The following is a 26,091-nucleotide window of genomic DNA, read 5'->3' on the forward strand; positions in this document are numbered from 1 at the left end:
AGGCTTTCCCAGCCTGACACCCATCCTAGATGCTGGAGCTGGTCTAACCCCACCTCCGAAAGGATATTGTACTGCTAGGAAAGGTTGGAGCAGCTCCCATACGAGGAAAGGCTAGAACATTCTGGGCTTCTTAGCTTAGAAGAAAGGTGAGTAATTGGAGACACATACTTAACGCCTGGTGTTGGGCAAGTGAATAGGGAGATGTTTTTTCTCATTCTCTCATGATACTAGAACCCAATGGGGGGGTCATCCAGGGAAGCTGAATGTTGCAAGAATTAGGACAGACAAAAGGCTGTCCTTTGCAATGGACATACCCTGTAGTTAAACAATGGAATTTGCCTACACAAGTACTAGTGATGGCCACAGACTTTTTTTTAAAAAAAGGGAGGGGGGGATCAGAGAAATTCATGGACAAGACTGTACTGTCCATCCAAGATCATAAGGCAGCATTTCTCACAAGCAGGAGAGAGCGCTACTGAATGAGTCCTCGCAGCCAAAGAGCTATAACTGGAGCCTCAATCGTAGCAACTTAGCTGTGATTCCTGCATTGCAGGGGGTTGAACTATAGATGACCCTTGGGGAACCTGTCACCCTTAATGTTCTGTGACTCTCAAGGCACCGTGAATTTTCAGCAGGGACCACACATTCCATACAGTTATGTGCCGAGAAACCAGGCGAAATGCGAATGTGCGCACCTGTTGTGCTCAGGTCTTTTTCCAGAGATGTTTAGTTGGCCATTGTGAGAACAGGATGGTGGACTATTGCTTCGTCCTGCAGTCAGGCTCTTATGTAGCTGTATTCCCACCAAAAAGGGCAGGGGTGGATTTGAACCAGGGGCAGGTGACCTGTAGCCCTCCTGATGCTGTTGGACTTCCTGCTTCTGCCCTGCTGGACCACTGGCTATGCTGGTTGTGGATGGTGGCAACCCAAGAACATCTAGATGGGCCACAGCTGTTGGGAAGGACTGCAGCTGAGTGATAGAGCATCTGTTTTGTAGGCCCCCTGGTTCCATCACCAGCATCTCCAGTCAGGGCAGGGAGCACCCCCAGTCTAAGACCCTGGAGAAACGCCACCACTCAGAAAGTTGGGGTTCCCCTCTCCTGATCTGAACCAAGGGCCCATCAGGCCAGCTTTGCAACTCTGAAGGGGGCAGGCCAGGTGACCCAGACTGAGAAGCCCCACAAGTAAGGTGAAATAGCCAAGAGCTTGACCTGGCATGTATTTGGCTCAAATCTCCCCTCGGCCACAGACTTGCCAGGTGGGAGCCTCTCACAAGGCGCTTGGTGAAGAGGCCGACAACGTGGGAGCTTTTACACAAACATGCCTTGCCCTGTGCTTTATGGGCACTGAGGCTCGGGCGAAGTGACGCTCCTGTTATTTTTGCATTTTATAGTTAAAATTTGTACTCGTAAACCGCCCCAAGGAATTCTGTGAGTGGACAGTATTCTGTCAACACTGGAAATGAAGAAATAGCTGCTGGGAGTGCAATTGGAAGGAGAAGATTGCAGTGGGATAAGGACTTCTTCAAGGCTTTCGCACCCTGCTGAACCTGCCCCCAACCTCCAAAACACACATTTAAATTACCTTTGGGAAGTAAAAGGTAAAGGACTCCTGGACAGTTAAGTCCAGTCAAAGGCGACTATGGGGTTGCGGCACTCATCTCACTTTCAGGCCGAGGGAGCCGGTGTTTGTCCACAGACTGATCAGCAAGCCCAAGAGGCTCAGTGGTTTAGACCACAGAACCACCTGCATCCTTTGGGAAGTATGCAAGTCTTTTTTAATATTTTCCTTGTAAAAGAAGACAAGAACACTGGTGAATCAGGCCGAAGGCCCGTCTAGCTCAGCATCATTCCCGATGGGAAACACACAAACAGGATCTAAGTGCAACAGCAGTTTTCTCACCTGCAATGGCTCGTAGCCATTGCTAGGCTTATCATTGAGTTTCTCTAATCCTCTTTTAAAGCTACCCGATATCGTGGGAGCAAATTCCATGGTTGAAACTATGCCCTGCAGAAAGAAGGGCTTTCGTTTGTCTTTCCTGAATCCTCCAGCATATTCAGCTTCATCGGAGGCTCCCTGCTCCTCGCAGCAGGCATAAGGGGGCATAAAGAAGCTGGAAGGTGGGGCAATTTTCAGTGGGGAAATGGCACAAGAAGAAAAGCCAAAGCACCTCTCCCCCCCCCCCCAATGCTGGTCTTCTGCTTCAAACTGCAGTCTCGAAGGCTGAATTTCCTAAAACCAAATGGCTGTCCATCTCCCCCCCCCCCAAAAAAAAGAACCACAGGACATGTTGCTCCTTCCTATCAGGCAGGCAAAACCAGCCACTGGGCACAACTTGGCAATTCACCCAAAGACTGCAAAAAACACGCATGTTATTTCCTCTCCCCTGTGTTTAATTAGAACAGGCAGTCTAAAAATGGACTGTTTCTGACTCTGAACTTTGGAAGAGGGAAAATCATAATATTTGTATTTAAATATTACAAATTCTTCCAATGATTGTGCTGAGGGGAAATACTGGAGACTGCTTCTTTCCCCCTTTTTCTCCCATTAATTTCCACACAGAGCACTTTCAGGGCATTTTGGGGGAGGGGGGGGTGGATGAGCATTTTAAATATTTGCCCAGCATCTCTTTTAAAACCTTTTCAGTTGCTTCCAATTTACTCACCTACAGCAAAAAACAAGAGCCCACCCGTGTCTTGAAACAAATTAAGACGAGTCCTTAAGACCAAATCCTACTTCCAATGGCAAACAGTTTAATTGCTTCTAGGATCCGAGGTTCCATTTAGCCTGCATACACACCATATATTTAAAGCACAGGGCCTTCCCCAAAGGATCCTGGGAGTTTACAAAGCTGAAATTCCCAGCACCTTCAGACAACAGTTCCCATGATTCTTTGGGGGGGGAGCCATGTTGGTGCATACGCAGCCTTAGGTGTGATAGGACATCATGGGATTTTGGAAGCCCCAACTCAGTGATTAGCACATGACCCGCAATACAGCTTGCAACTCAATCCTGTCAGGCTCTGCTTACATACCTCCAGCCGGAGAGAGCCCAGCACTGCGCAGAGCAGTCTGTGGTTCCACTCTCCGAAGAGTTCCTGCCATTACGAAGCTTCTCCTAACGTTCCTAAGCAGGTCTCTGCTTCTCGGCAATTCCTAACTGGTTGCAGCCCTGCCCTACATAGCTGTGGATTTGTCTATAATTTCCTTTTAAAGCTGTCCCTCGCCAATTCCGTAATAAGGTGTGCGGTGTGAAAAAGTACTTTTCTGGGCACCTCAGGGGTTGAAGACATAAGAAGACCCTTTGCAAAACGAAATGTTACAATTTTATTAGAATATCAACAGATTTTTTTTTTTTTAAAAAAGGAAGAAAAAATCAAGAAGTATGAGACTTGGCAGGCCCTAATTTAGCAGCTAAAAGGGGCCCAAAATACCCAGTCGGGGTGCTCTTCCTCAAACAGTCTTGAGAGTGGTGTAACAGACAGAGTCAACATGGACCCCTCATAAACTTGTGGCAAGGAAGTGCATTTCGGGCTAGTAAACATCTGGCACATAACGCTAGAGCAGGGGTGGAGAACCTGCAGCCCACCAGATGTTGCGGAATGAAAAAACTCACTGGCCCGGAGAGCCTTGGGTTCCCTGTCCCTGTGATAAGGCAATAGGACAAACCCATCCTTTCCTTGGCACCTGTGTTTTACAAGGAACAACAGTGCTGGGTGTCTCTGGGGCCAGCATCCCACAGCTGCTGGCTGCTGAAATAGGGTAATTGTGATCACACAACAGGCCTTCCTCTAACTCTGGTGGAAGTGGGGAGGCGTATTCCACGGTGGCTGGTGAATCGTTGGCACGCAGGCGCCCCCACAGCCTCCCGCTATTTCAAGGCAGAGGTCCTGATGTGCAGTACAACTGAGCCAAAGTCTTGCTCAAGGCAGGGCCCAAGTTCCTGAAGCAAAAAGAGGAAGGAAGAGAGCAGAAGGACAGAGGTTAGGATGTGGCAAAGCCAACAGCAGGACAAATGTCAAGGCAACGGGGCTCTCTGAGGTTCAGGCTACAGGGTTGGACCCTCAGGGTGTGGTTAAGACCGACCGGCCCCTCCCTCGGTGCTTTTTCTGGCCTCGTTTCCCAAAATCCCACAGCGAAAAGCCCGTTCTAGGCTGCTGACTCCCTTCTCTGCTAGATCTCTGTCCGTTGCCTGAGCTCCCAAACCCACATCCTGTGTGGTTCTTGCACAAGATGCCTTTTGCACGCCAAAGCTCCAAGCCTGGGGAGGGGAGGGAGGGGAAACATGCAGCTCCGTTGCTCACCTCTGCAGTTTGCCACATTTGACGTCGCTCAGCAGCTGCTCTTGGCACTGTGGCGTTGGGCAAGCGGCATAAGCAGCCAGGAGGCTGAAGGGAAAGAGAGAAAGCGGGTGAAGGGGGTCATGGATGGCAAACTGAAACCTATTCAGATGGCTTGCAGCAGGGATGGGGAACTTGAGGTCCTCTGGATGGTGCTGGACTACAACTCCCATCACCCCTCACAACTAGCCATGTTGGCTGGGGCTGATGGGAGGTGGAGTCCAACAGCTGTTGCAAAGCTGTAGGCCAGGGGTCAGCAAACGTTTTCAGCAGGGGGCCGGTCCACTGTCCCTCTGACCTTGTGGGGGGCTAGACTATATTTTGAAAAAAAAAATATGAACAAATTCCTATGCCCCACAAATAACCCAGAAACGCATTTTAAATAAAAGCACACATTCTACTCATGTAAAAACACCAGGCCATAGTTGTCAACTTTTCCCCTTTTTAAGGGAAATTCCCTTATTCCAAATAGGATTCCTTGCAAGAAAAGGGAAAAGTTGACAGCTATGCACCAGGCAGGCCCCACAAATAACCCAGAGATGCATTTTAAATAAAAGGACACATTCTACTCATGTAAAAACACACTAATTCCTGGACTATCCGTGTGCCAGATTTAGAGGGCAATTGGGCCGGATCCGGCCCCCGGGCATTAGGTTGCCTACCCATGCTGTAGGCTATCCCCTGGCTCAGAGCGAAGAAGCCTGCCTTGTCTTACTCTGATTGGCAGAAGCTTTCCGGGGTCTCAGATGGTAAAAGGTCTTCCCCAACCCCTGCCACTTGAATCTGGGGGAAGGGACACACGACGGAGGTACACAGAAGTGTGCAGTGCATGGATAGGGGGAATGCCTCTCTCGTAATACTAGAACTTGGATCAGCCCAGCTGCATTGTGGGAGATTCAGGAACGGCAAAAGAAAGGCTTTATTTGCGCAGTGCATAGTTCAACTGTGGAACCGGCTCCCACAAGAGGTAGTGATGGCCACCCCCTTGGATGGCATTAGATGGTAGGCTGCTTCAAGGAAGAAAAGGCTATCAATAGTTATGAGTTGTAGCGGCTATATTGTACCCTCCAGGACCTGGGAAACACAAGTGAGAAGACTGCCGCTGAGCTCAGGACCTTCTTTAGGGCTCCCCATTGGGGCATCTGGTTTGCCCCGTGAGAATAGGCTGCTTGATGGGCCTTTAGGCTGACCCAGATGGGCTCCTAGGTTTCTATATTAAGCTAGGCCAGGGTTTCCCAAACTTGGGTCTCTGGCTGCTTTTAGACTACAATTCCCACCATCCCTGACCACTGGACCTGCTAGCTGAGGATGATGGGAGTTGTAGTCCAAAAACAGCTGGGGACCCAAGTTTGGGAAATGGCGAGCTAGGCAATCGAGTAGAGGACAGCCTCCTCCACCACCCCAACCAGCCAATGACCTTGTGTCTTTCATAACCTGTCTCCGCACCTTGCTGGTGTTTTGTATCTCTCCAGGATGGCAGCTGCCTTGTCTCCGCTGATGCCGCTGATCTGCATGAGTTGCCGTGCAAAGACCTCACTCACTGTTTGGGCCTGGGAGAGGTAGGGGTAAGAGAGTTGATAATAATAGTATTAGTAGTAGTAGTAGTACCGGTGATAGTAGTAGTAGTAGGGAACCAGGCAGAGGACCTTCTCGGTAGTGGCACCTGCCCTATGGAACGCCCTCCCACCAGATGTCAAAGAGAAAAACAACTACCAGACTTTTAGAAGACATCTGAAGGCAGCCCTGTTTAGGGAAGCTTTTAATATTTACTGTATTTTAATATTATGTTGGAAGTTGCCCAGAGTGGCTGGGGAAACCAAGCCAGATGGGTGGGGTATTAATAATAATAATAATAATAATAATAATAATAATAATAATAATAATAATAATAATTTTATTGGGCGGCTCCCAACAGAATATTAAAAACACAATAAAACATCAACTATTAAAAACTTCCCTAAACAGGGCTGCCTTCAAATGTCTTCTAAAAGTCAGGTGATAGTTTATTTCCTTGACATCTGATGGGAAGCCACTACCGAGAAGGCCCTCTGCCTGGTTCCCTGTAAACTCACTTCTCGCAGTGAGGGAACCGCCAGAAGGCCCTTGGAGCTGGACCTCAGTGTCTGGGCTGATCAAGAAAGGTGCCCCTGCCACACACACACACACACACACACACACACAGGTTAAAAGAAGGAAAGCCAGAGAGAAAAGGGAAGAAGAAGCACCCTTTCAGGATTGTTGGGGGTGCAAATGAGAGAGAACTTTGCAAATCAAACCCGCGAGGAGAGAAAATGAAGGGGAGACACGGCAGTGGCCTTTAACCACATGAGGAATCATAGGATTGCAGAGTTGGAAGGGGGCATGGAGATCATCTAGTCCAACCCCCTGCAGTGCAGGAATCTTTTGCCCTAACGTGGGGCTCAAACCCATGGCCCTAAGATTAAGAGTCTTGTGCTCTGCCGACTAAGCTATCATTGCTTTATGCAGTATGTGGAGTTCATTAGAAACTACCTTGTTCTTCATGGCCCCTTCGTTAAACTCAGCAAAGGTCAGGAGCCGGCAGGAGCCAGCGCTGGGCTGCAGAGGGCGCTCCTGCTCCAGTTCCTCCTTGGTACAGCTCAGAAGGGTTTTGTCCTAGGGAAGACAAAGGAGGAACAGTCCTTAGCAGCTGCAGGGCTCACAACCTCGTTCTCCTCCACTCTCCCCTTTCAGAATCACAGCACCACCTTTTTTCTCCTTCTCCCTGCCTCCAGCACCCTTGAATGGATGGCCACCTTTTTTGTTATAAACTCACAGACTATTTGTTTCGGTCCTGGAAAACCCAAGTAAGCTCAAGTGAGCAACTTCCATTTCATTCACACGACAGCTAAATGGACTTGCCTGCTGAAGTTGTCGCCGGATTAAGAGGAATCTCTATTTTACTGAGTCACATCAATGGTCCTCTTAGCCCTACGTTGTCTACAAACTTGGGCCTCCAGCTGCTTTTGGACTACAGTTCCCATCATCCTTGACCACTGGTCCTGCTAGCTAGGGGTGATGGGAGTTGTAGTCCAAAAACAGCAGGCAACCCAAGTTTGGAAAACCCTGCCTACACCAACCTTGGACTATAACCCCCATCATCCATGGCTAGCAGCAGTGATCAGGGATGATGGGAGTTGTAGTCCAAAAAATATCTGGGGGCCCAAAGCTGAGAAAGGCTGGTTTACACACTGACCACCAGCAGCGGATTTTCCGGGTTTAAGGCAGGGTGCTCTCTCGCAGTCCTGCTGTAGGGATTGAACCTGGGACCTTCTCCGTGCAAATAATGTCCTCTGTCAATAAACTATGAGGGTTTCAGACAGGGTCTTTCTTTCCCAGCCCTACCCAGAGATGCTGGAGACTGAACCTGGGGACATCTGTGAGCAAAGCTGATGCTCGACCACTGAGCTATGACCCTTCCTTGAAAGAAACTTTAATATGACAAGGTTTCACCAGTTAACTGAATCTCCATAGAACAGATCAATCGTTCTAAAGGGGGTGGGGGTGGGCAAACCAGCCTCATCTTTGCTTCCTGGTGATGCACAAGTACATGTGGAGGCCGATGCTCCCTCCCAAAAGAGGTACAACCTACTTGTGTGATTCCAAATGCTTGCATTTTTTTTTAAAAAACTGACCATTAACTGAGTGGAGGTTGTTGTTTTTAACTGCCACTCAGTTAGAAAGGTATTTAAAAGCAATTAATCTAACCTTAGATGATTTAACATTGCGCCCCGATTATCTGCATGCTAGAGGCCAGGCCTAGGCCTGGATAAATAAGAACCAATCACAACAGTAAATCAGTAATAATAAGTGTTCCTGCACTAAGTAACTCCCAAGCAGTCTTGGCACATCTTGGGAGAAAAGAAGCAGGGCAAGAGCTTAAGTCAAATCTTTTAAAACCAAAGGATAAAAATACACAGAAGAGGCAGGCAGTTACAGCAGAGAAACAAACTAAATGTGCCACTGTCCTGGGTGAGCAGCCCCCCCCCCCAACATTTCACCCCGCTCCAAACTCGCCTCGTACAGTCTGGTCAGCTGACGCGTCATCAGGGTCAAATACGCTGCGGATTCCCGTAGGTCCCGAGTGCGTTTAACGAAGAAGTCATCCACCACCTGGGAAAGACAACAGTTATCTTTTAAAATAAAAATAAAAATCGATTTTTATTCGTTTTCACAATCCAGTAAAATATTATCTATAACAGAGAGAATCGAAAAGACAAGAAAGAAAGCAAAAAAGGAAAGAAGAGGGAGGGAAAGAACAAAGGGATAAGAAATGTTAGAAATAAAAGGGAAAGAAACTTCTGATTTTCTGTCCGCTGGTTACATTAGAAAAGGGTTATTGAGACACTTGGTCCATCCTCTCTGCTTTCTGTTAAACCATATTGGAAAGACGATGGTTATTATGGCTGCTGGAAACTGCCAGTCCCCTTCCCAGGTGCAGGCAGCTAAAGCCTTCCCTAACCCCCCAAATATGCAACCCTGAAGCGGTTGCCATGGCAGGGGACAAGTTAGGGATGGAGGCAGGATCCAGGGTGGCTGAGTGCCAGCAGAGCCTGGGGGAAGCATGCACAGCGGGAGCCCTACCTGGGCTCGAGGTAACACAGCCAGGTAGACTGAAGTACTGACTCTCCTGGGGAGCCCCTACCTGGGTGTTGGTCATGGCTTGCTGGAGAGTCTTTTCAGGCAAGCTGAGGTGTTGTGTGGTGCCCGAATCTTCCACCAGGTAGATGGGGTGGGAAATGCCACATTGCCGCAGACGGAACTGGGGGGAAGCAAGCGGTTAGTTATGCGCTGGGGGTGCTGCAGGTGTGGAGTGGAGAAGCCTTCAGAGCTCCCCAAGTGCATGTTCTCTCTCCCGCTCTCTCTCACACACAAAATGGCTGCTTTCCAGGGCTCTCAACACATGCTCAGAGGAACTAGTGCAATCACTTTTTGAAATGTCACAGAGTTGCAGAGGGAGGAAAGGGAAGCAGGGCATCTCCACCTTGCTCTGCTGAGCAACCAGCTCCCTTGGGCTCTCCTCCTCCCTCATCTGCCACTGAGCAATGGCCGGTTCCATTAGGCTGCAGATCAGAGAAGGCAAACAGGGCTATTGCTACAGCTGTGCTGAGACTGCCACCACCTGTGGCTCTCCTCCCTCATCACGGCCACCTAACCACGGCCGTTGCATTTTGCTGCCTGATCCCGGTCCTTTCCCTTCACGGGGCCCCAGGCAACTACTCTCCCCACCCAGAAGCAGCGCAGCACCTTCTGCTCACGAAAGCGGCCATCAATGATGCTGCTGCACAGATCCGGCATCCGTTTCCGTTCTACCACGTAGTCCAGCACCAGCTCCCGAGCGGCAGGTGGCTGTGGCTGTCCTGGAAAAGGAAAGAACGGGGAGGAGGGCGACTGTTTAAAAGAATGCCGATTTAGCCTCAACCTGATAAACCAAGGGAGAGATACAACCAGAGCCCCCTCCCACAGCGCAAATCAGCCAGCAATGCCCACCAGAGGAATACAGGGCTCATAGCAGCTCTCCAGGACTTCAGGCTCCCTACTTGCAAGAATGGTGCAAAGCGAATGTGGGAACCCCTGCAAGCAAGGAAGATCCTCTGCCCCTGAGCCGCAGCCTTTCTCTGAAGCATTGGCTGAGTTACTCAAGCTCATCTTGCTTTGTGTGTGGGGGGGGGGTTGGACGACAATTATGCGATTCAACGAAAGGCAACTTTCTAGACTTTTAAAAAATGGGTAATGCCCAAAGGCGCCAGCTTGGGCACAAGACTTGAGGGGGCCCCCAGTGTCACATCATGCGTCTTGTGACTTCATGACTTCACACGCACGACACGCATCATGCGCACATCGTTGAGAGGGGGCCGAGGGCCACTCGGCATCAAGGGCTGCAGCTCCTCCACTCTCATGCTCAGGAGGAGCCTGTCACTGATGCTGCACTGTGTTGGCCAAGGAATTGGCGCCTATACTAATGCCCATCATAGCCTCTGGCAATAGAACAGGGGGTGGGGGTGGAGGAAAGGGTAGGTAGGTGGAATTGTAATGATCAGAGGACTGTCACTCCTTTCCCTGCCTCTGTCCTTTCACTACCTGCCCCTTAGCTCCTGAGATACGAGGTATAGAACTGCAGAGGGAGCGCTGAGAGGCTTACATGGTCGCCTGGATGGAGTTGGAAGGGGAACAGAGCAATTCCTCCCCTGGTGCAGTTTTAGGTAATCAAAAAAGTGTTCAAGGTACCAGACCCTGTTTTCCTAAAGACGTCATCACAGGGAAGCAAGGGCACCAAGCCACAAATCTCCCTGGGTGACCTTGGGACAGTCACTGCCTCTCAGTCTAACCTACCTCACAGGGTTGTTGTGAGGGTTATATGCGGAGGGGGAGAGAACCATGTACGTCAGCTTGAGCTCCTTGGAGGGGAAAAAGGGGGCACATAAATGTAAAAAATAGATCAACTTAAGTGGGCTATCGGTGAAGCGGCAGGTTCAGAGGGAAGGCAAAGTCCTGGTACGCTCTTCCAATGGACCCCCTTATCGCATGGCTCAAACCACCTGCCACACTCACCTGCCACAGGTAAGACTCTCTCCCTGGCCACCCAGAGGAAGTCCCCGATGTGAAGCTTCCGGATGCTGAAGGGAACATTGTGGCGCTGGAGCTCACTCACCAAATCTTGCTTCCGGGACGTGGGACCACTAAAGGGGAAATTGAGGGGTGGGAGAACAGCTCTTTAGAGCACATTTACACTGTCAACAACAACAGCAACAAATCAGGGAAGTGGCTATCCTGAGATGACAATCCTGGTTTCAACTGCACTCTTCCCTTTAAAAAAAAAAAACCACAGCTACATTTTTTTGTTTTTAATCACAAAGGCACTACAGAATAGATGAACGTATCTACTGATAAAGTCCTAATGATAAACGTAATTCATTATTGAAAATATGATTTTCCAGTCTACGGAGGCGAGGAGACAGCTTCTACCATCTTCATCTGCTCTGTCAAGCGCTGATTTGCTGGTTATTAAGATCCACTTTTGCAGCACCAGTAACCCTCTGATCGGCACCTATACCTTGCATGGTTTCTAGAAGCTTCCTGACAGGCCCAGTGAGCCAGATCTGTATTTCCCAACGCCCCCATGGGCCAACTTTGACAGGTGGGCAGGATGACACACCTGTCAATCATCAGGTGACACTAGATGATGGATAGATGGGTGGACCTACCCACCTGTCTAAGTTGACCTGGGGAGGTGGAGGTGGGGGCAAGAGTAGCCAAAGCAGCAGCACCAAGCAGGACTGATCTCTCACTCATCAGCTGATGAGCAAAGAGTTCAGCCTGGTTCCTGCAGGGGACTGAGCAGGATTTAACCCACTGTCCATCAGCTGACGGGGAGGAGATCTGGCTGCTTTGGCTGCAGGTGGCAGTTACCAGAAAGGGAACCAAAGGATGCAAGCCAGTGACAGCTGATTGACAGGTTGGCGTGGTTTGGGGAAATTAAAGCCTCTTAGGCCAGATTGGATCACCACTTTTGCCAGTGGGCTGGGGGTTGCCCACCCCTGCTGAAAAGCAGTCAAAGCATACTCTTGTCATGCAAACTCATGGCTGGTTCCTCTGCTGCTCTGTCTTTTACACATCCAAATTGGAACCAAATTGGGAAAGGGGCATTTATTAAATAAATCCAGACATGTGTGATCTTGAGAGTGCCCCGTCCCTACATGAAAGAAACAGAGTCCCCACCCCCAAGTGTGTGTGTGTGTGTGTGTGTGTGCGCTTCACTGCTCCAGCTGCCACTCACCCCGTGGTCTCAATGAAATCCACGCAAAGGATAACATCAAAGTTCCCAGGGCGAAAAGTAAACTGGGGTTTTAAGAGCCCTGCCCTTGGCTCTCTGCAGCTTGACCTGGAAAACCAGCAAATTTATTTTGTTATTACATTTTGACGTGTGTTATCTATCTATCTATCTATCTATCATTCAACGTATTGGCTGTTTGCTACATAAAAATTCTCTAAGCAACTTACAGAACTTTATTTGTAGAGTTTATTTGCTGCCCTTCAGCCGAAAAGGCCCCCAAGGCAGCTCACAAAGGTTCAAAAAGAGCTTCTTAAAAAAGATAAGTGTAACAACAACAACAAAAAATGCCAATACATTGCAATTAAAAAGGTAACAAAAACCCATATAACAGATCCAGCTAAACAGCAGCAAAAAACCCCTTTGGCAGCAAAATCAGTAAATCATCCTAACGTGGGTTCACAAAATTAAAACAACAAAGCATTAAAAATTCAATATTAAACAATAAAAAGCAGCTTACATTTTGTTCCTTCTAGCAGATGATACAATAAAACACAAATAATATAACGCAGCAAGATCCTATCTGGTGGAGTGAGCTGTGCCCTGCTCCAGCAGGGAGTGGATTCCATGGTTCTGCTAACAGACAGGTCTCTGCCTTTCCCTTCCTTCCGGTGCCTTGTTCTCTGTATGTGCTGCTGACAAGGTGTGCCAGAGAACAGGGCTGGCACGTGAAATTTTGGGGGTATGGGGCGGTGGTGCTGATTGGGAATCATGAGGTGCCTCATGGGCAGAATGTGAAACAAAACCAAACATGCCAGGACAGAGCGCAGCCTGCACACTAAGCCTCACCTGGGGCAGCTTCACTGCCTCTGCTACTCACCTCCCCGAGAGAAGAAAAGTAGCTGCTCAGGAAGGAAGTTACTTACTTGGGTGAGGCGTCCCTGTCAGAAGATTGCTTGCTTTCATCGTCTCCCTCCAAAAGCGGCAAGGGGTCTCCAGAGTCAGCTGCCTCGGCTGCCAGCGAGTTGGAGTCCTTCTCCTTTGGCTCGTTCAAAGCTGCTAGTTCCCGGGCTAAGGTGAGCCCTGCGTCCGTCAAAGAATATCTGCTGGAGCAGAGGAGGGTAACTCAAAATGACCTCCACCCGGCCTCTCCAGCCTCTCTCCCATCCCCGTGTCCAGTTGATGTTTCCAGAGTTAAAAGGCTGCTGTGCTTCAGCTTCACTAGGCAGGTTCCCAATCCTAGGCAGGTTCATGCTAAAGATGGTCCCACCCGCTCTATACTTGGACAGATCATTGGGCTGCGCAGGAGAAGGCCTTCTGCCGGTCCCCTCTGATGAGGAGGTTTGTTCCCCACAATGCAGGAATTGGGCCTTGATTGTGGCAGCACCTCCTGTCTGGAACTCCTTCCCAATGCATATCAGACAGGGGATGTCTCCGTTATCCTTTTGGTCAGAGACAATGGCTGACACCACAGAACAAAGCAGGGCTTTCCACTGATGGGGCATGTAGGCAGCAGGGTCCCTGGCCATATCTCTCTCTCTCTCTCTCTCTCTCTCTCTGTGTGTGTGTGTGTGTGTGTGTGTGAAAGATGGCATCCCTTCTGGGACCCAAAGTCCTCCGCTTCCGTCTTTCTCTTCTCTTAAAACTTTTGAGCACTTCATACAGTTGGATCGGATCCTGTAAGCCAGGCATAAGCAAACTCGGCCCTCCAGATGTTTTGGGACTTCAACTCCCATCATCCCTAGCTAACAGGGCCAGTGGTCAGGGATGATGGGAATTGTAGTCTCAAAACATCTGGAGGGCCGAGTTTGCCTATGCCTGCTGTAAGCAAATGTGTGGCTCATGCTAAAAGCTCACACACCTCACTCCAATACAAGCTATGTGCTATCTATGGATTCTCCCTTAACTCCCAGGTAGCTGGTGCAACATCCTTACCTGGCTGGGATATTGGTCTTGAGGACCAGCTCCTTGCGAAGCAGATTGCTGATTGCAGACCAGGCAGTGTTCTTACTCCCAGGATCAGCCTGTCAGGGGAAGCAGCAGCAGCAGCAACAATATACATAATCTCAGGAGAGACAGGGAGGCTGGGGAAGACCACCTCAGGACCTGCCGAAGCAGAACTTCCCCCTCCCTCCCACTAACCCACAAGGTGGGAGGGATCCTGAAGCACTCATTCCTACCTCTTTGCGGAGAGGTTAAATGACAATCGTCATTCATCCTAATTTGCTTGCAGGGTTTTTATACGTCTTCCCATTAACCGTTCATCCCTCCCCCATTTTTCCATGCATTTGCTCAGCGCTTTTCTAACCACAAAAGGTCAGCTTTTGAATCTTAAAAGAGTGGATTGTTGTACAAGGGTGACAAAGGGTTCTAATCCATTTCAATTGCACCAACATAAACTTCTGGGACACGCTGAAATCCCTCCTGCAAAACAGTTAAGAGTCTGGAGATATCCAAAGATTTTCTGAATTCATCAATCAATCAATCAATCAATCAATCAAAGTTTATTGTTCTAGCCAAAGTGACAACAGTACCAATAAAATAATACAGATAATACAGGAACTCACCAGAAAAAAAGATTTCTCGCACAGCGGCTGAGCTGCTGTCTGCAATTCCGGCTTTGTCAGGAAACCCCGGGAGAGAGGATTCTGGAAGAAGGGTCAAAAAAGCAGGATAGATTTAACATTTCCTCCCAGGATTCCCGCCTCTTAACACTGCCCCACCTTTGCTGACTTCTTAAAGAGGATTCCAAAACAAAAACCACTCCCACAACCCCCCAATGTTCAGGACTTCATCATGCACCTGGGGTTTCCCCACAAGCCTTCTGGGAAATGTGGGCTCTAGGTTCTCCCCCTCCCCAAATGTTATGTTTTTGAGCTTACTGTGTTCTGCATCAGCTGTTAACTTACCACACTGTCCTGGTACAGAGCCACCAAAATGGCAAAGGCTCCAGAACGGGGATCCGGGAAGTACCTCCGGCCACGCTGGCGTGATACTGGTTGCTTCTTCTGAAAGGAAAAAGGAAAACCAGGTGTGTCTTCTTCAGGGACTCTGCCAGTCTTAAGAACATATGAACACAAGGAAAACCCCTGCTAGGTCAGACCAGAAGGGGCCCATCTAGCCCAGCATCCTGTTCTCAGTGGTCATTCAGGTGCCCCAATAGGAAGGCCGCAAGCAGGACCTGAGCGCAACAGCTGAGTGGGAGGGTCTTTCCTAAGGCAGGGCAGGGTGTGTGTGGACTCCAGGCTTGGAGGCCAAATGTGACACTCCAGGTCTGTCTCTCTGGCCCTCTGGGCTCTCCCCAGGCCACACCCCTCCCCAGCCCAGCTGAAAGCTTTGAGGTTTCCCCCCCTGGCCAGAACGTGGCCTTGAACTCTGATAATGTTTCTCGCTTGCCTAGATGTTTGTATTGTATGATTTGCATTTTCTTTGTTGTATATTTGTGTGTGAATGTATTCTTTTAAAATATTTTGAAATAAAGATTAAAAAAGAAAGATAGGGAAGTGTGTGGGGGGGTATAAAAACTAGCCTTCTGTACAAAAGTACAAATTATTTGTTGCTCCGTCTACTTTCGCCTCCGGCCCCACCCACCACCAACATGTGCCCCCTGCCAGGTGGACCAGAAAGGAATGTGGCTCTCCATTGAAAAAGGTTCCCCATCACTAGCCCAAAGTGACCTGGTAAGCATGTGACAGAAGCAAGAGTTAAACCAGGGGCCTTCCTGATTCATAGCTAGTTCTCAATGCCCTTCTATGGGATAAAAGTGTAAAATCGGGGTGGGAGGTGGGGGAACTGACCCAATACTGTTCCATGTTTTCATGAGCAAACCAGGCCGGCTACCTTCCCTGACTGCTTCCCTGCCAGCCACAATGCCTCTTTCAAAATTCGATGAAAGGTCTTTTATGCTGCAAGGCCTTTGACCATTCGGGGAGGAGCAGAGCGCACTCTTTGTAGGAGGGCATTTTGGCGGGCAGGCTAAGAAGCGAAATGGATAAATGTGCTTTCGGCACCATCCGCTGGGAAAGCTGGCTGCCCCGGGACCTATGGAAATATGAAAGGCAGCTGTCCGTGGGCACTACGTGATCCTTAGCCACACCTCTCAGAGGTGTGGCACAGCAGCTCGTGGCAATCAAAGGGGTTTTTTTTGGGGGGGGGAGGACAGCAAAGATCCATAAGGCATTAGCTTTTTAAGTTTGCACTATGTGGTTTAAAATGCACAACGCAAGCTGTCAAGGACTCTGTTTCAGGCTAGTGTTCAAGCAAATTATGAATAGATGAATTTTTACTTCCTCTGGTTGACAGCAAGAATGGGTATTAATCCATCCATGAAGCTGTAGCCCAAGAGGGAGTGAGAAACTCAGGCTTGGGAGCCAAATGTGTTCCTCTGAGCCTCTCTCTAAGCGACACCTTATTTATCTATCTATTTAAAGAATTTATATACTGTACTGCTGAATTATGACAGCATCTAAGGGGTGTGCAAGTAACTCACCAATACAGTAAGTAAATCAGAATTCAGTCAAAATCCCTGCTGAAATATTTTCAGTAAGTGCTGGACATTCAGCAGAGAGGGGGCCTTCCTGATCTCAAATGGGAGAGACGTCGTCAAAATTTGAGTCACAATGCTGAGTGCACAGCTCCTGGTGGGTTTGAGGTGGGCATCCAAGCCATGCAGGGGGTGGTGTAAATTAAAACCAGAAGCATGAGTGCTTTAGTTTGGCTGGAATGTGTCTTTAAACTGTAATAAGGTCTCTTACTTGCCTGGTGGAGGATGGAGAAAAGTGTTGTATTTATATAGAAACCACTGACTTTTGCATGGCTGGAATGTAGCCTGCTATACAAAGGTTAGGAGTGCTGGCCATTGGTCCTCCCACTTCTGACTCTAGCCCCACCCACTTGTGCCTCTGGCTGCACCTACCACTGCTGGTTGCCAAGGAGAGAAGGCTGGAAAAGCTTCCCCAACCCTTGCTCTAGTCTATGACCTGCACCATCATTCAATGAATGTTTGGCAGCCCATTCTGATGATAATGCACATGTTGCATTCTCACCTTTAAGTGCTCGGCACAGGGATGGACGAGCAGACTTGGGTAAGCTGCTAGCACAGCAGTGGCCGGGATGATTCGTGGGAAAATATCACGGCATCGTCACCCTACCCCAAATCCACTCAGCCCCACTCCAAGAGACGGGAGGAAGAAAAGAGGGGAATTGGGCTGCCTATCGAATACTGTATAGGAGGAACTCGCCCAGGCAGAGAGAGTTGAGACATGGCCATACTACCGTAATAGTTCAATTGCCAGTAAGGGCAAGGTATTTACACGGACCTTTAAGTGCTGTCCTTTGTTTTGATCTGGCCCTGTGGCACAGAGAGCAGGCTGGAGCGCAGCAGATGTGTCTCTGCTGCCAAGCGGCTCACCATCCTCTTGATCCTTCTGAGAAGAAGCTGTGGCATGCAGATCTGGAATTCACAGTATAAACTCTGTTTAATAGATGTTTAGCGGAGACTCATGCAATTCCACAGCTGAGTCCAATGAAGGAGATTTGCTCATATGTGCACTTCTCTCTTCCCCCTGCCCCCCCCCACAGAGGGAGAGACAGAGAAGGGGGGGGGGCAAAAGAGCAAGCAGCCGTGAATGCATTACAGTAAAAGACTAGGCTTTCCAAATGCCAAAGTCCTGCTTAGCTTTCGTTCGTTTAGTAAAATGTTTCCAGTTCTCAAGTTTACATTTCACCATAGCCATAAGGACTAGAAACCTGTGCTGCTTTACTGATAATGAACAGCTCCCAAGGCCCAACCTAGACAATGCCAATTCCCATGCTCCCCTTTTCATATCAGCCCTAAATAGCCCGGAGCAACCTTAGACTGCAATCCAATATGCAGCTACCTGGGAGTTAAGTGTAGGGCTGGCTTCTGCACAGACATGCACAGGATTGGACTGTGAGGCCTGCCTGCATCCATTGGAATTTCCCCTCATCACCTGAGACCCTCATTTTTATTCCATCCCTCTGATGTGCAAGAGTTGGCTACCCAAAGCACAACATTCACTCTGCCAACATCTAAATGTGGAACTTCCTTCCAGGGGATACTCAACAGGCTCCTCCTTGAATATGACTTAAGTGGCAAGAGAAGACTCTACTTGTTTCAGAGAGCAGAGCCAAAACACAGTGGAAGGGTACTTTCTTTGCATGCATAAGGTCTCAGAGTCAATCCCTGGCATCTTCAGGTAGGACTGTGTGAAACTCTGGAGAGCTTTTGCAAAGCATCGTGGGCAAACAATACTGTGCTACATGGACGGATAGTCTGACTCTGCATAAAGCAGCCTCCTATGTTCCTATTTAAACCAGCCCTTTATTCAGTACCATGAGGACTGGAATCTTACTTTCTATTTAAGGAACAGACTCGAGCACACACTGGACCTTCACACGGCTGCCTCACCGCTCACCTGTCAACACTGTGCCATCCTGGGCTTGGCAGTGTCTCTCCAGCCGCTCGTCTAGCTGGCGGCAGATGTGCTCACCAAAGTACTGGAGGATCCGAGCCTCGCGCCCGCTGCACAAAGGGAGTGGGTATTTGCGGAGAGAGCTCAGCGCCTGAACACAAGGAAGAGGATTTGTTTATTATTTTGATTATAGGATTTCAGTGGGGGTTATTTCTCAGTATATATGTACAGGATTGCTTTGTAAGTGATAACTTAGAAGAGACACATTGAAATCAGTAACTGATGTGGGTGGACTCCAAGTCAGGATCCAACCCATCATTTATGCACGTTTATCAATCCTGCTTGTTCAGCCAAAAACAGAGCTCCCATAGCGGCTTTACTCATAGCTAAGAATAAGGTCCCTGCCCGAAGGCTTACAGTTTTAAGGCATAGCACTAGAGGAAAATGTATTGGGAGAGAGGAGGAAACAAACAATTTCAAATGCAAGTTATCCTAATGACCAGCTGGGGAGAAAAGTCCAAGAAGTTTAATATTTATGTGTTAGTATTACTGTATATTAATAAATTATATAAATTGGGTACTGAGGGGAATCCAACGAGCGCGAAGGGGGATATGGGCGGAGCAAAACACCCCGGAGGGCGTTGCCTGCCACTAAAGGGCGTGGCTTACCCGTTCATAGGCGCGTTGGCTCCTGAGGCGCCCGCGCTCGGCGGCCTGGTCGCGCCACTCCTGGAGCCAGCGCGTAAATAAGGGGTTCGGGCCCCCCTGAGCGGGCTTCGGCATCTTCCGAAGGCGCCGGAAAGTTTCTCCTTTCTTTTTTGACCCGGAACTCGACGGGGAGATGAAGCGGGGAAAGTAGAGCGGCCCGCCAGATAGCGACTGCGCACGCGCACTTCGCCCCCTTGTGGCCGAAGGGCGGAACCGTAGACGCATGAAAAGGGAAGAGCGGCCGCTTCCGCGTTCCCGCTCTCAACCAGCCTTCTCCTCCAGAGGCGAAAGTGGGAGAGGCGCCTGTGCAAATCAAAAATGACAGCCGGCTTGCCCGCGAGTCGGTGGGGCAGGAGGATGAGTCTTTCGTAGGCAACCGAGCGCTGGATTTGGCTCTGGGGAAGGTAAAAAGAAATACGGCTCGCCTTTGCTCACAAAAGCCAACCAGCCCCAGCTGAGCCTCCCACTAGTAATGTTAGGAGCCCCTCCTGTAATAGGGGTGTCATAGCGGGCAACACTGCAGGGTTGTTGCAAGCTGCTGTTTCAGTCGTTAGGGCCAGTTACTACTGGAGTGCATTTTGAAGGGTTCTTGCAAACTACTCTCTCCGCTTCAGGCAAGCCTCCGTTCTGCAGTACACAGAAGACACTGCACCGCAGGGCTGTCGCAAGGCACTCCCAACTACTGTACTGTACAATCTCCAACCCGCACCATGGAAATAGTGAGATGCACGTGCATTTGTATTAGTTGGGCTATTTTATGAGTATGTTGAAAAACTACTTTTTTTTAAAAAAAGGAAAGAGGTAGAAAGAGCAGAAGCGCCTCTCTTTGCTGTGATCTCTTTTGGGGTGTGTGGACACACTAAGAGTTGTATCCAGTCCAGTATTAGCCCTACTCAGAGTAGATGCTCTGATACTAAACTTGGCTTCCCTAAACTTGGCCCTCCAGAGGTTTTTGGCCTACAACTCACATGATCCCTAGCTAGCAGGACCAGTGGTCAGGGATGATGGGAATTGTAGTCTCAAAACATCTGGAGGGCCGAGTTTGAGGAAGCCTGTATTAGGCTTTCCCATGGATTTACTATGAGCTGCTTCTTTCCTCTCTTTGGACCTGGGATACATTCAAACTGCCTGATCCTTTTCTAACAGGAGATGCTGAGGACTGAATGTGGGGACTTCTGCATGCAGTGCTGATGCTTTGTCACCGAGTTTCAGTCCCTCCCATGAAAGGGGGCGAAGCTGCAAATTATTTGTCCATCTAGGTCAGTGGCATCTGCTTTGACTGGCAGCCACTCTCCAAGGTTTCCACCAGAGAAGGATCTTTCTTTCCCATCACCTGTTACTTGATTCTTATAGCTGAAGCTGCCAAATATTTTGTTGTTGTTCAGTCGTTCAGTCGTGTCCGACTCTTCGTGACCCCATGGACCTGAGCACGCCAGGCACGCCTATCCTTTACTCTGCTCCTAAGTGCATTTTCAGGTTTACATACCACAGATTAAGATTGCTAACCTTATTAAGAGAACCTTAATATGCCCTGCTCTGCTTTGCAAATTTAAAAGGACATCTGTGAACCGGGAAGGGCCATTGCTCAGTGGTTTGACCACCGTTTTTGCATTCAGGAGATCCCAGAGGCTCAATCCCCAGCATCTCCAGGTAGGGTTGGCAGAGAACCCTACCTGGAGAGCTGCTGCCAGTCAATGTAGCTAGATGGACCAGTGGGTCTGATTCTGTTTAAGGCAGCTTCCTATTTTTCAGAATAGATTCTCTTTATATGATCTCCAAGGTGATTGTCATGGCCTCTGGCTAGCACAATAAATTTATTGAAGGAGTGAACCTCCAAGGTGGTTCATGAAAGAGACGGGGTCGGGGAGAGTAGATGGAGTAAGACTGAAGTCATCCTTCCGCTCCTGCTCTCAGGTGTGTAGTTATCCTGTGTTCTTTGAAGATTGCTCATCAACAGTCAGGGAGAGGCATTATATGTGCTAAAGGTGTGGTTACACCTAAATTCAATAAGAGCCAAGCCATGTGAGCAACAGAGAGGTGCTGTGAAGTCAGCTGCCTGCAATTTGTCATAGCTCTAATGCACCCTGCATGTCAGCTTGCAGCTTCCGAAGGGTCTTCCGTATTCGGATGTTTTGTATAAGATTTGTTTTTTGTGGTACTTGGTTATTTCACTTACATGCACATTTATTGAATTAAATTAGAATGTGGAATCATGATTAATTATTTGGTACAGTATTCGGTTTTGAATGCGGAAATTGTATTGTGTTTCTTACACAGTGGGACCTCAGTTTTCGAACGTTTTCTATTGACGAATGTTTCGGTTTATGAATGCTGTAAACCTGGAAGTAAATGCTTCGGTTTTCGAACACGCCTCGGAAGTCGAACATGCCACGCAGCTTCCGCTGAGTGCAAGATCCTGATGCCTAGCTGTCGGCTGTTGAGTCCTGAGTACCCGTGCATCACAGAGGTGATATTTGGGTTTATTTGGTGACTGTATGCAATCAATCTGTGCTCATCTCATCCCAGGAGCTCTCTTGCAACCAATTTGTTTTTGTGACTGTGTGGAACCTAGTGCATAAATCTGTATTCATCTCATCTCAGGAGCCCTCTGCCAGTCACCCCGTGCTGTGAGAAATGGATAAAAGCTGCAAAGCCAAGAGAATCCTTAACAGAATAACAATAGAGGTGAAGAAGGAAATTATTTCCAAGCATGAAAGTGGTGTCCGTGTACGTGATCTGGCAAAGGAGTTTGGTATTGCCAAATCTACAGTTTCTAGCATCTTAAAAAATAAAGAAGCCATTAAAGGAGCCAACGTTGCAAGAGGTGTTAAAACACTTACAAGACAAAGAACACAGACAATTGAAGAAGTGGAAAAATTGCTTTTCATATGGATAAATGAAAAACAGTTGGTGGGTGACCGCATTTCTGAGAGCATAATTTGTAAAAAAGCTTTACATTTGCATGCTGACCTCATCAAAAACACCCCTGGAACAAGTGCTGAGAGTGATATTTTCAAGGCAAGTAGAGGGTGGTTTGATAATTTTAAGAGGAGAAGTGGCATACGCAGTGTGGTGAGACTTGGTGAAGTTGCCAGTGCCAACAAAAGAGACGCTGACCGATTTGTTTTGGCATTTAAAGATTATATAGAGGCAGAGGGTTTCCTTCCCCAACAAGTTTTCAACTGTGATGAGACAGGCCTCTTTTGGAAGAAAATGCCAAAGAATACCTACCTAACAAAGGAGGAGAAATCATTGCCAGGACACAAGCCCATGAAAGACAGGCTAACCCTTTTATTATGTGGGAATGCAAGTGGAGATTTTAAGTTGAAGCCTTTGCTAGTCTACCACTCTGAGAACCCCGGGGTATTTAAGAAAAACAGTGTCATAAAAAGCAAATTGCCTGTGATGTGGAGGGCAAACAGCAAAGCTTGGGTAACCAGGCAGTTTTTTATTGAGTGGGTTCATGAAGTGTTTGGGCCAAGTGTAAAAGAATACCTCCAAAACAGAAATCTTCCAATGAAGTGCCTGCTTGTTATGGATAATGCTCCAGCTCACCCTCCAGGATTGGAGGAGGAGTTGATGGAAGAGTTCAGTTTTATCAATGTAATGTTTTTGCCCCCCAACGCAACTTCTCTCATCCAGCCCATGGACCAGCAGGTCATATCTAATTTTAAGAAGCTTTACACCAGAGCACTGTTCCAAAGGTGCTTTGAGGTTACCTCGGACGCAGAGCTAACCCTCAGAGAGTTCTGGAAGAATAATTTCAATATCCTACATTGCTTACATCTCATAGACAAAGCGTGGAGGGACGTGTCTCACAGAACAATGAAGTCAGCATGGAAGACATTGTGGCCAGAAGCTGTCCCTGAATGTGTAATTGAGGATGTTGAAGAGGATGCTTCTGTTATTGAGGATATTGTGTCCCTGGGAAAGTCCATGGGCTTGGAAGTGAGTAGTGATGATGTCGAAGAGTTAGTGCAGGATCACAAGACGGAACTCACCACAGAGGAACTTCAAAACATTCTGACGGAGCAGCAACAGGCGGCAACTGAGGAATTGTCTTCGGAGGAGGAGGAGGAGAGAAGAGAAAGTGTTCCTACTGCACTGATCAAAGAAATGTGTGCAAAATGGGTTGAAGTGCAAAGTTTTGTTGAAAAATATCACCCCGATAAAGCTGCTGCAAGTCATGCCACTAACACTTTCAATGATAATGCTATGTCTCACTTTAGACAAATTTTAAAACATCGAAAAAATCCTTTTTGTTGGGATGTGTAAACTGCTTAGGGGGTTTATGTTGAAATATGAAGTGGTGCATAAATTAATTAACTCCTCCTCGGGAAACTTGAAAGCCTCGTTATCACCTCACTTGCCAAAACAAGGAGCATCTGCCAATCACCCTGGTGCTCCAGCAGATGACATCATTGCTCCAGCTCTGAAAAAAGTCCCAGAGCTGGGTTCCCTGTGGTCTATCTCTATTATGTACCACCAGTGGGGGACAGAGTGCCTGCTTCAGTGACTGGTGAGTTCTGAGTAGGGATCAAACATGGGGGGGGGGACCCCAGCTAGAGCTGTGCAAAAGAAAAAAAGAAAAAGACCGAGGGGGAGATTATTGCAATGGTTTCGTTTTTATTTATAATTGTGTGTTTTATTGTTGTAACCTGTCCTAGGACAGTATGGCAAACGGCATGTAAAAAATAAAATGTAAATAAATAAAAGAGAGGCAAGGTTTTTGATCCAACATGGCATTTGGTTAGGTTCATATGTCACCAGGGTGTGGGGGTGAATTGCAGAAAGGAGAGCCCCCGAAAAGCCCAAGTCCTTGAAACCGATTGCAAAGTCTGATTGCAAACTTTAATCCAAGCAATTCTTCAAGGCTGCTTTTAACAGCCTCACATCATAGTGTTTCCCCACAGTAGCCAACCAGGTGACTGAGGAAATTAGGCAATAACCCACTCTCCCCCTTTATGATCCCTAGCAACCAGTACTTTAGGTTTACTGCCTCTGGACACAGAAGCTTTATTTTGCAGCTAAATTTTTGCTAGTCCTAACCTCCAGCTGCAAAGCCAGGCAGCCCAGCGACTATCGCAGCTGATAACTCACAGGAGACTCATTTCCAAGACCGGAAGCTCAAGCCATCTTCTCACCAGCTGCTTTGCAGTCTAATCTGCTATTGCCAGGAATTTTGCCACCACTATATGAACTCCAGGAATTTGTCAGCTAGTAAATTTATCTGGTGTGTTGACAGGCGGATGGATGGATGGAGATCCTTGCAGATTAGCCAGGAAAAATGGTAAAAGGGTGGGGGGCGGGAGCCAAAATCGGGGGTGGGGGAGTTTACAGGGGAGGAAAAACCCTAGTGCCCAATCCATCTAGACATCACTGCACGGAAAGACCCTCAAAGCCATTGGAATGAGGGTAACCATGTGCCCTATTTTAGAGGACACTCCCTCAATTTAATGTTTGTAGGACTGTCTGATCGAAGTCTGGTTAAAGAGAAAGAACCACCAGAAGTGCGGGGGGGGGCATGAAGTTGCCCATCAGAGCAGGCACACAAGTTGCCCCCCCCTGCAATTTCAAACTTGTTCCCCACTATGGTGAAACATGGGCGTAGCTAGGATTTTTGTTGGGGGGCAACCTTCTGTAAGTGGGGTAGGACCTCAAGTACCGGTACTTTTATTGATTTAGGGGAGGCAGCTGCCCCCCTTGGCTACGCCCATGTGGTTAAACACTTGAGGTTTCTATTATTACTCTTGCATTTTCACAGATAAGTAACAAGAACAAAACAACATTAAATGGTAACATTCCAAGCCGTCTTCTGTCATTAAAGGTAAAGGAACCCCAGACCATTAGGGCCAGTTGTGGATGATTGAGGTTGTGGCGCTTATCTCGCTTTACTGGCTGAGGGAGCCAGCGTTTATCCGCAGACAGCATGACTAAGCTGCTTCTGGCGAACCAGAGCAGCGCACAGAAACGCCGTTTACCTTCCCGCCAGAGTGGTACTTATTAATCCAGTGTTTTTCAACCACTGTTCCGCGGCACACTAGTGTGCCGCGAGATGTTGCCTAGTGTGCCGTGGAGACGGTTGGGATTTCCCCCCCTACTCGGGTGAAGATGTCGCGGTATGGCCATTACGGTGGAGGTGAGTGGCGCGGGTGGAGAAGAGACCGCAGCGACGCCTCTCTTTGGCTCTTTTCGAGGCCCCGCTTAGCTAAATTCGCGGCGCCTAGGAGGGGACTCCCCTCGGGGTAACGGCAGACGGGGCTTGTGGCCGGACCTGGCGGGGTTTGTTTTCCCGCCCTTCGGCGCTACTGACGCTGCGCGGGCAAAATGGAGGCGGCGCCAAAGATGGCGGCGCCCAGGGCTGCTTCGCTCGCCTTCGGCAGCGATGAGATGGGCGGGCTGGTCGAGGGAAGAAGCCGCGAGGGCGGCACCGCGGCGGTGCGTTTGGCGGAGCCGTCGGCGGAGGGAGGGCGGTGCGAGGGTGGAGAAGCGGCGCCGGAGGGCGTGAAGGGCAGTTACCGCTGCTTGCTCTTCCTCTGCCGGCTGCCTGCTCGTTGGCGCGCTTTCCAGGAGCCTCTAATAAAGGGAGCGGCGGCCTCCCCCTTTCTCCTTCTACACGCGCCTGCTTAAACTTTTGTGCCCCGAAGTATGTGAAGTGCGCTTCCTATGCGGGTTTTTTTTAATTAATTGCTTTGAGTATCTCGGCTATAACATCCAATTAGATTGACAGAAAAACTAGGCGAAATCTTTTGCGTTGATACAGGGTGTCGGTATAATAGTATTATTTTCCTCCTTGCCGTCGCTTTGACGTGGGCCCTTCC

The 26,091-nt window shown here is 48.7% G+C and overlaps 1 protein-coding gene across 2 annotated transcripts; it reads right to left on the reverse strand.

Moving 5' to 3' along the window:
- Positions 1–3,363: 3,363 nt before the first annotated feature.
- Positions 3,364–19,427, reverse strand: MUS81 (MUS81 structure-specific endonuclease subunit). 2 transcript variants are annotated; one of them, XM_033174631.1, is made up of 16 exons: positions 19,232–19,427; positions 18,566–18,713; positions 17,447–17,580; positions 15,038–15,136; positions 14,696–14,776; positions 14,064–14,152; positions 13,055–13,231; positions 12,135–12,239; positions 10,910–11,037; positions 9,605–9,717; positions 9,003–9,119; positions 8,375–8,470; positions 6,851–6,973; positions 5,786–5,889; positions 4,304–4,387; positions 3,364–3,942 (listed from the first exon to the last, which is right to left on the reverse strand). In XM_033174631.1, the coding sequence occupies exons 1-16, from the start codon at positions 19,343–19,345 to the stop codon at positions 3,876–3,878; spliced, it is 1,779 nt and encodes a 592-aa protein (XP_033030522.1). In that variant the 5' UTR covers positions 19,346–19,427; the 3' UTR covers positions 3,364–3,875. The 2 variants fall into 2 exon arrangements, with proteins under 2 accessions (XP_033030522.1, XP_033030521.1); XM_033174630.1 differs by having other exon boundaries at positions 17,441–17,580.
- Between the last annotated feature and the right edge of the window lie 6,664 nt (positions 19,428–26,091).

The sequence above is a fragment of the Lacerta agilis genome, chromosome 17 (genome assembly GCF_009819535.1).
Source record: "Lacerta agilis isolate rLacAgi1 chromosome 17, rLacAgi1.pri, whole genome shotgun sequence".
Lineage (NCBI taxonomy): Eukaryota > Metazoa > Chordata > Lepidosauria > Squamata > Lacertidae > Lacerta > Lacerta agilis.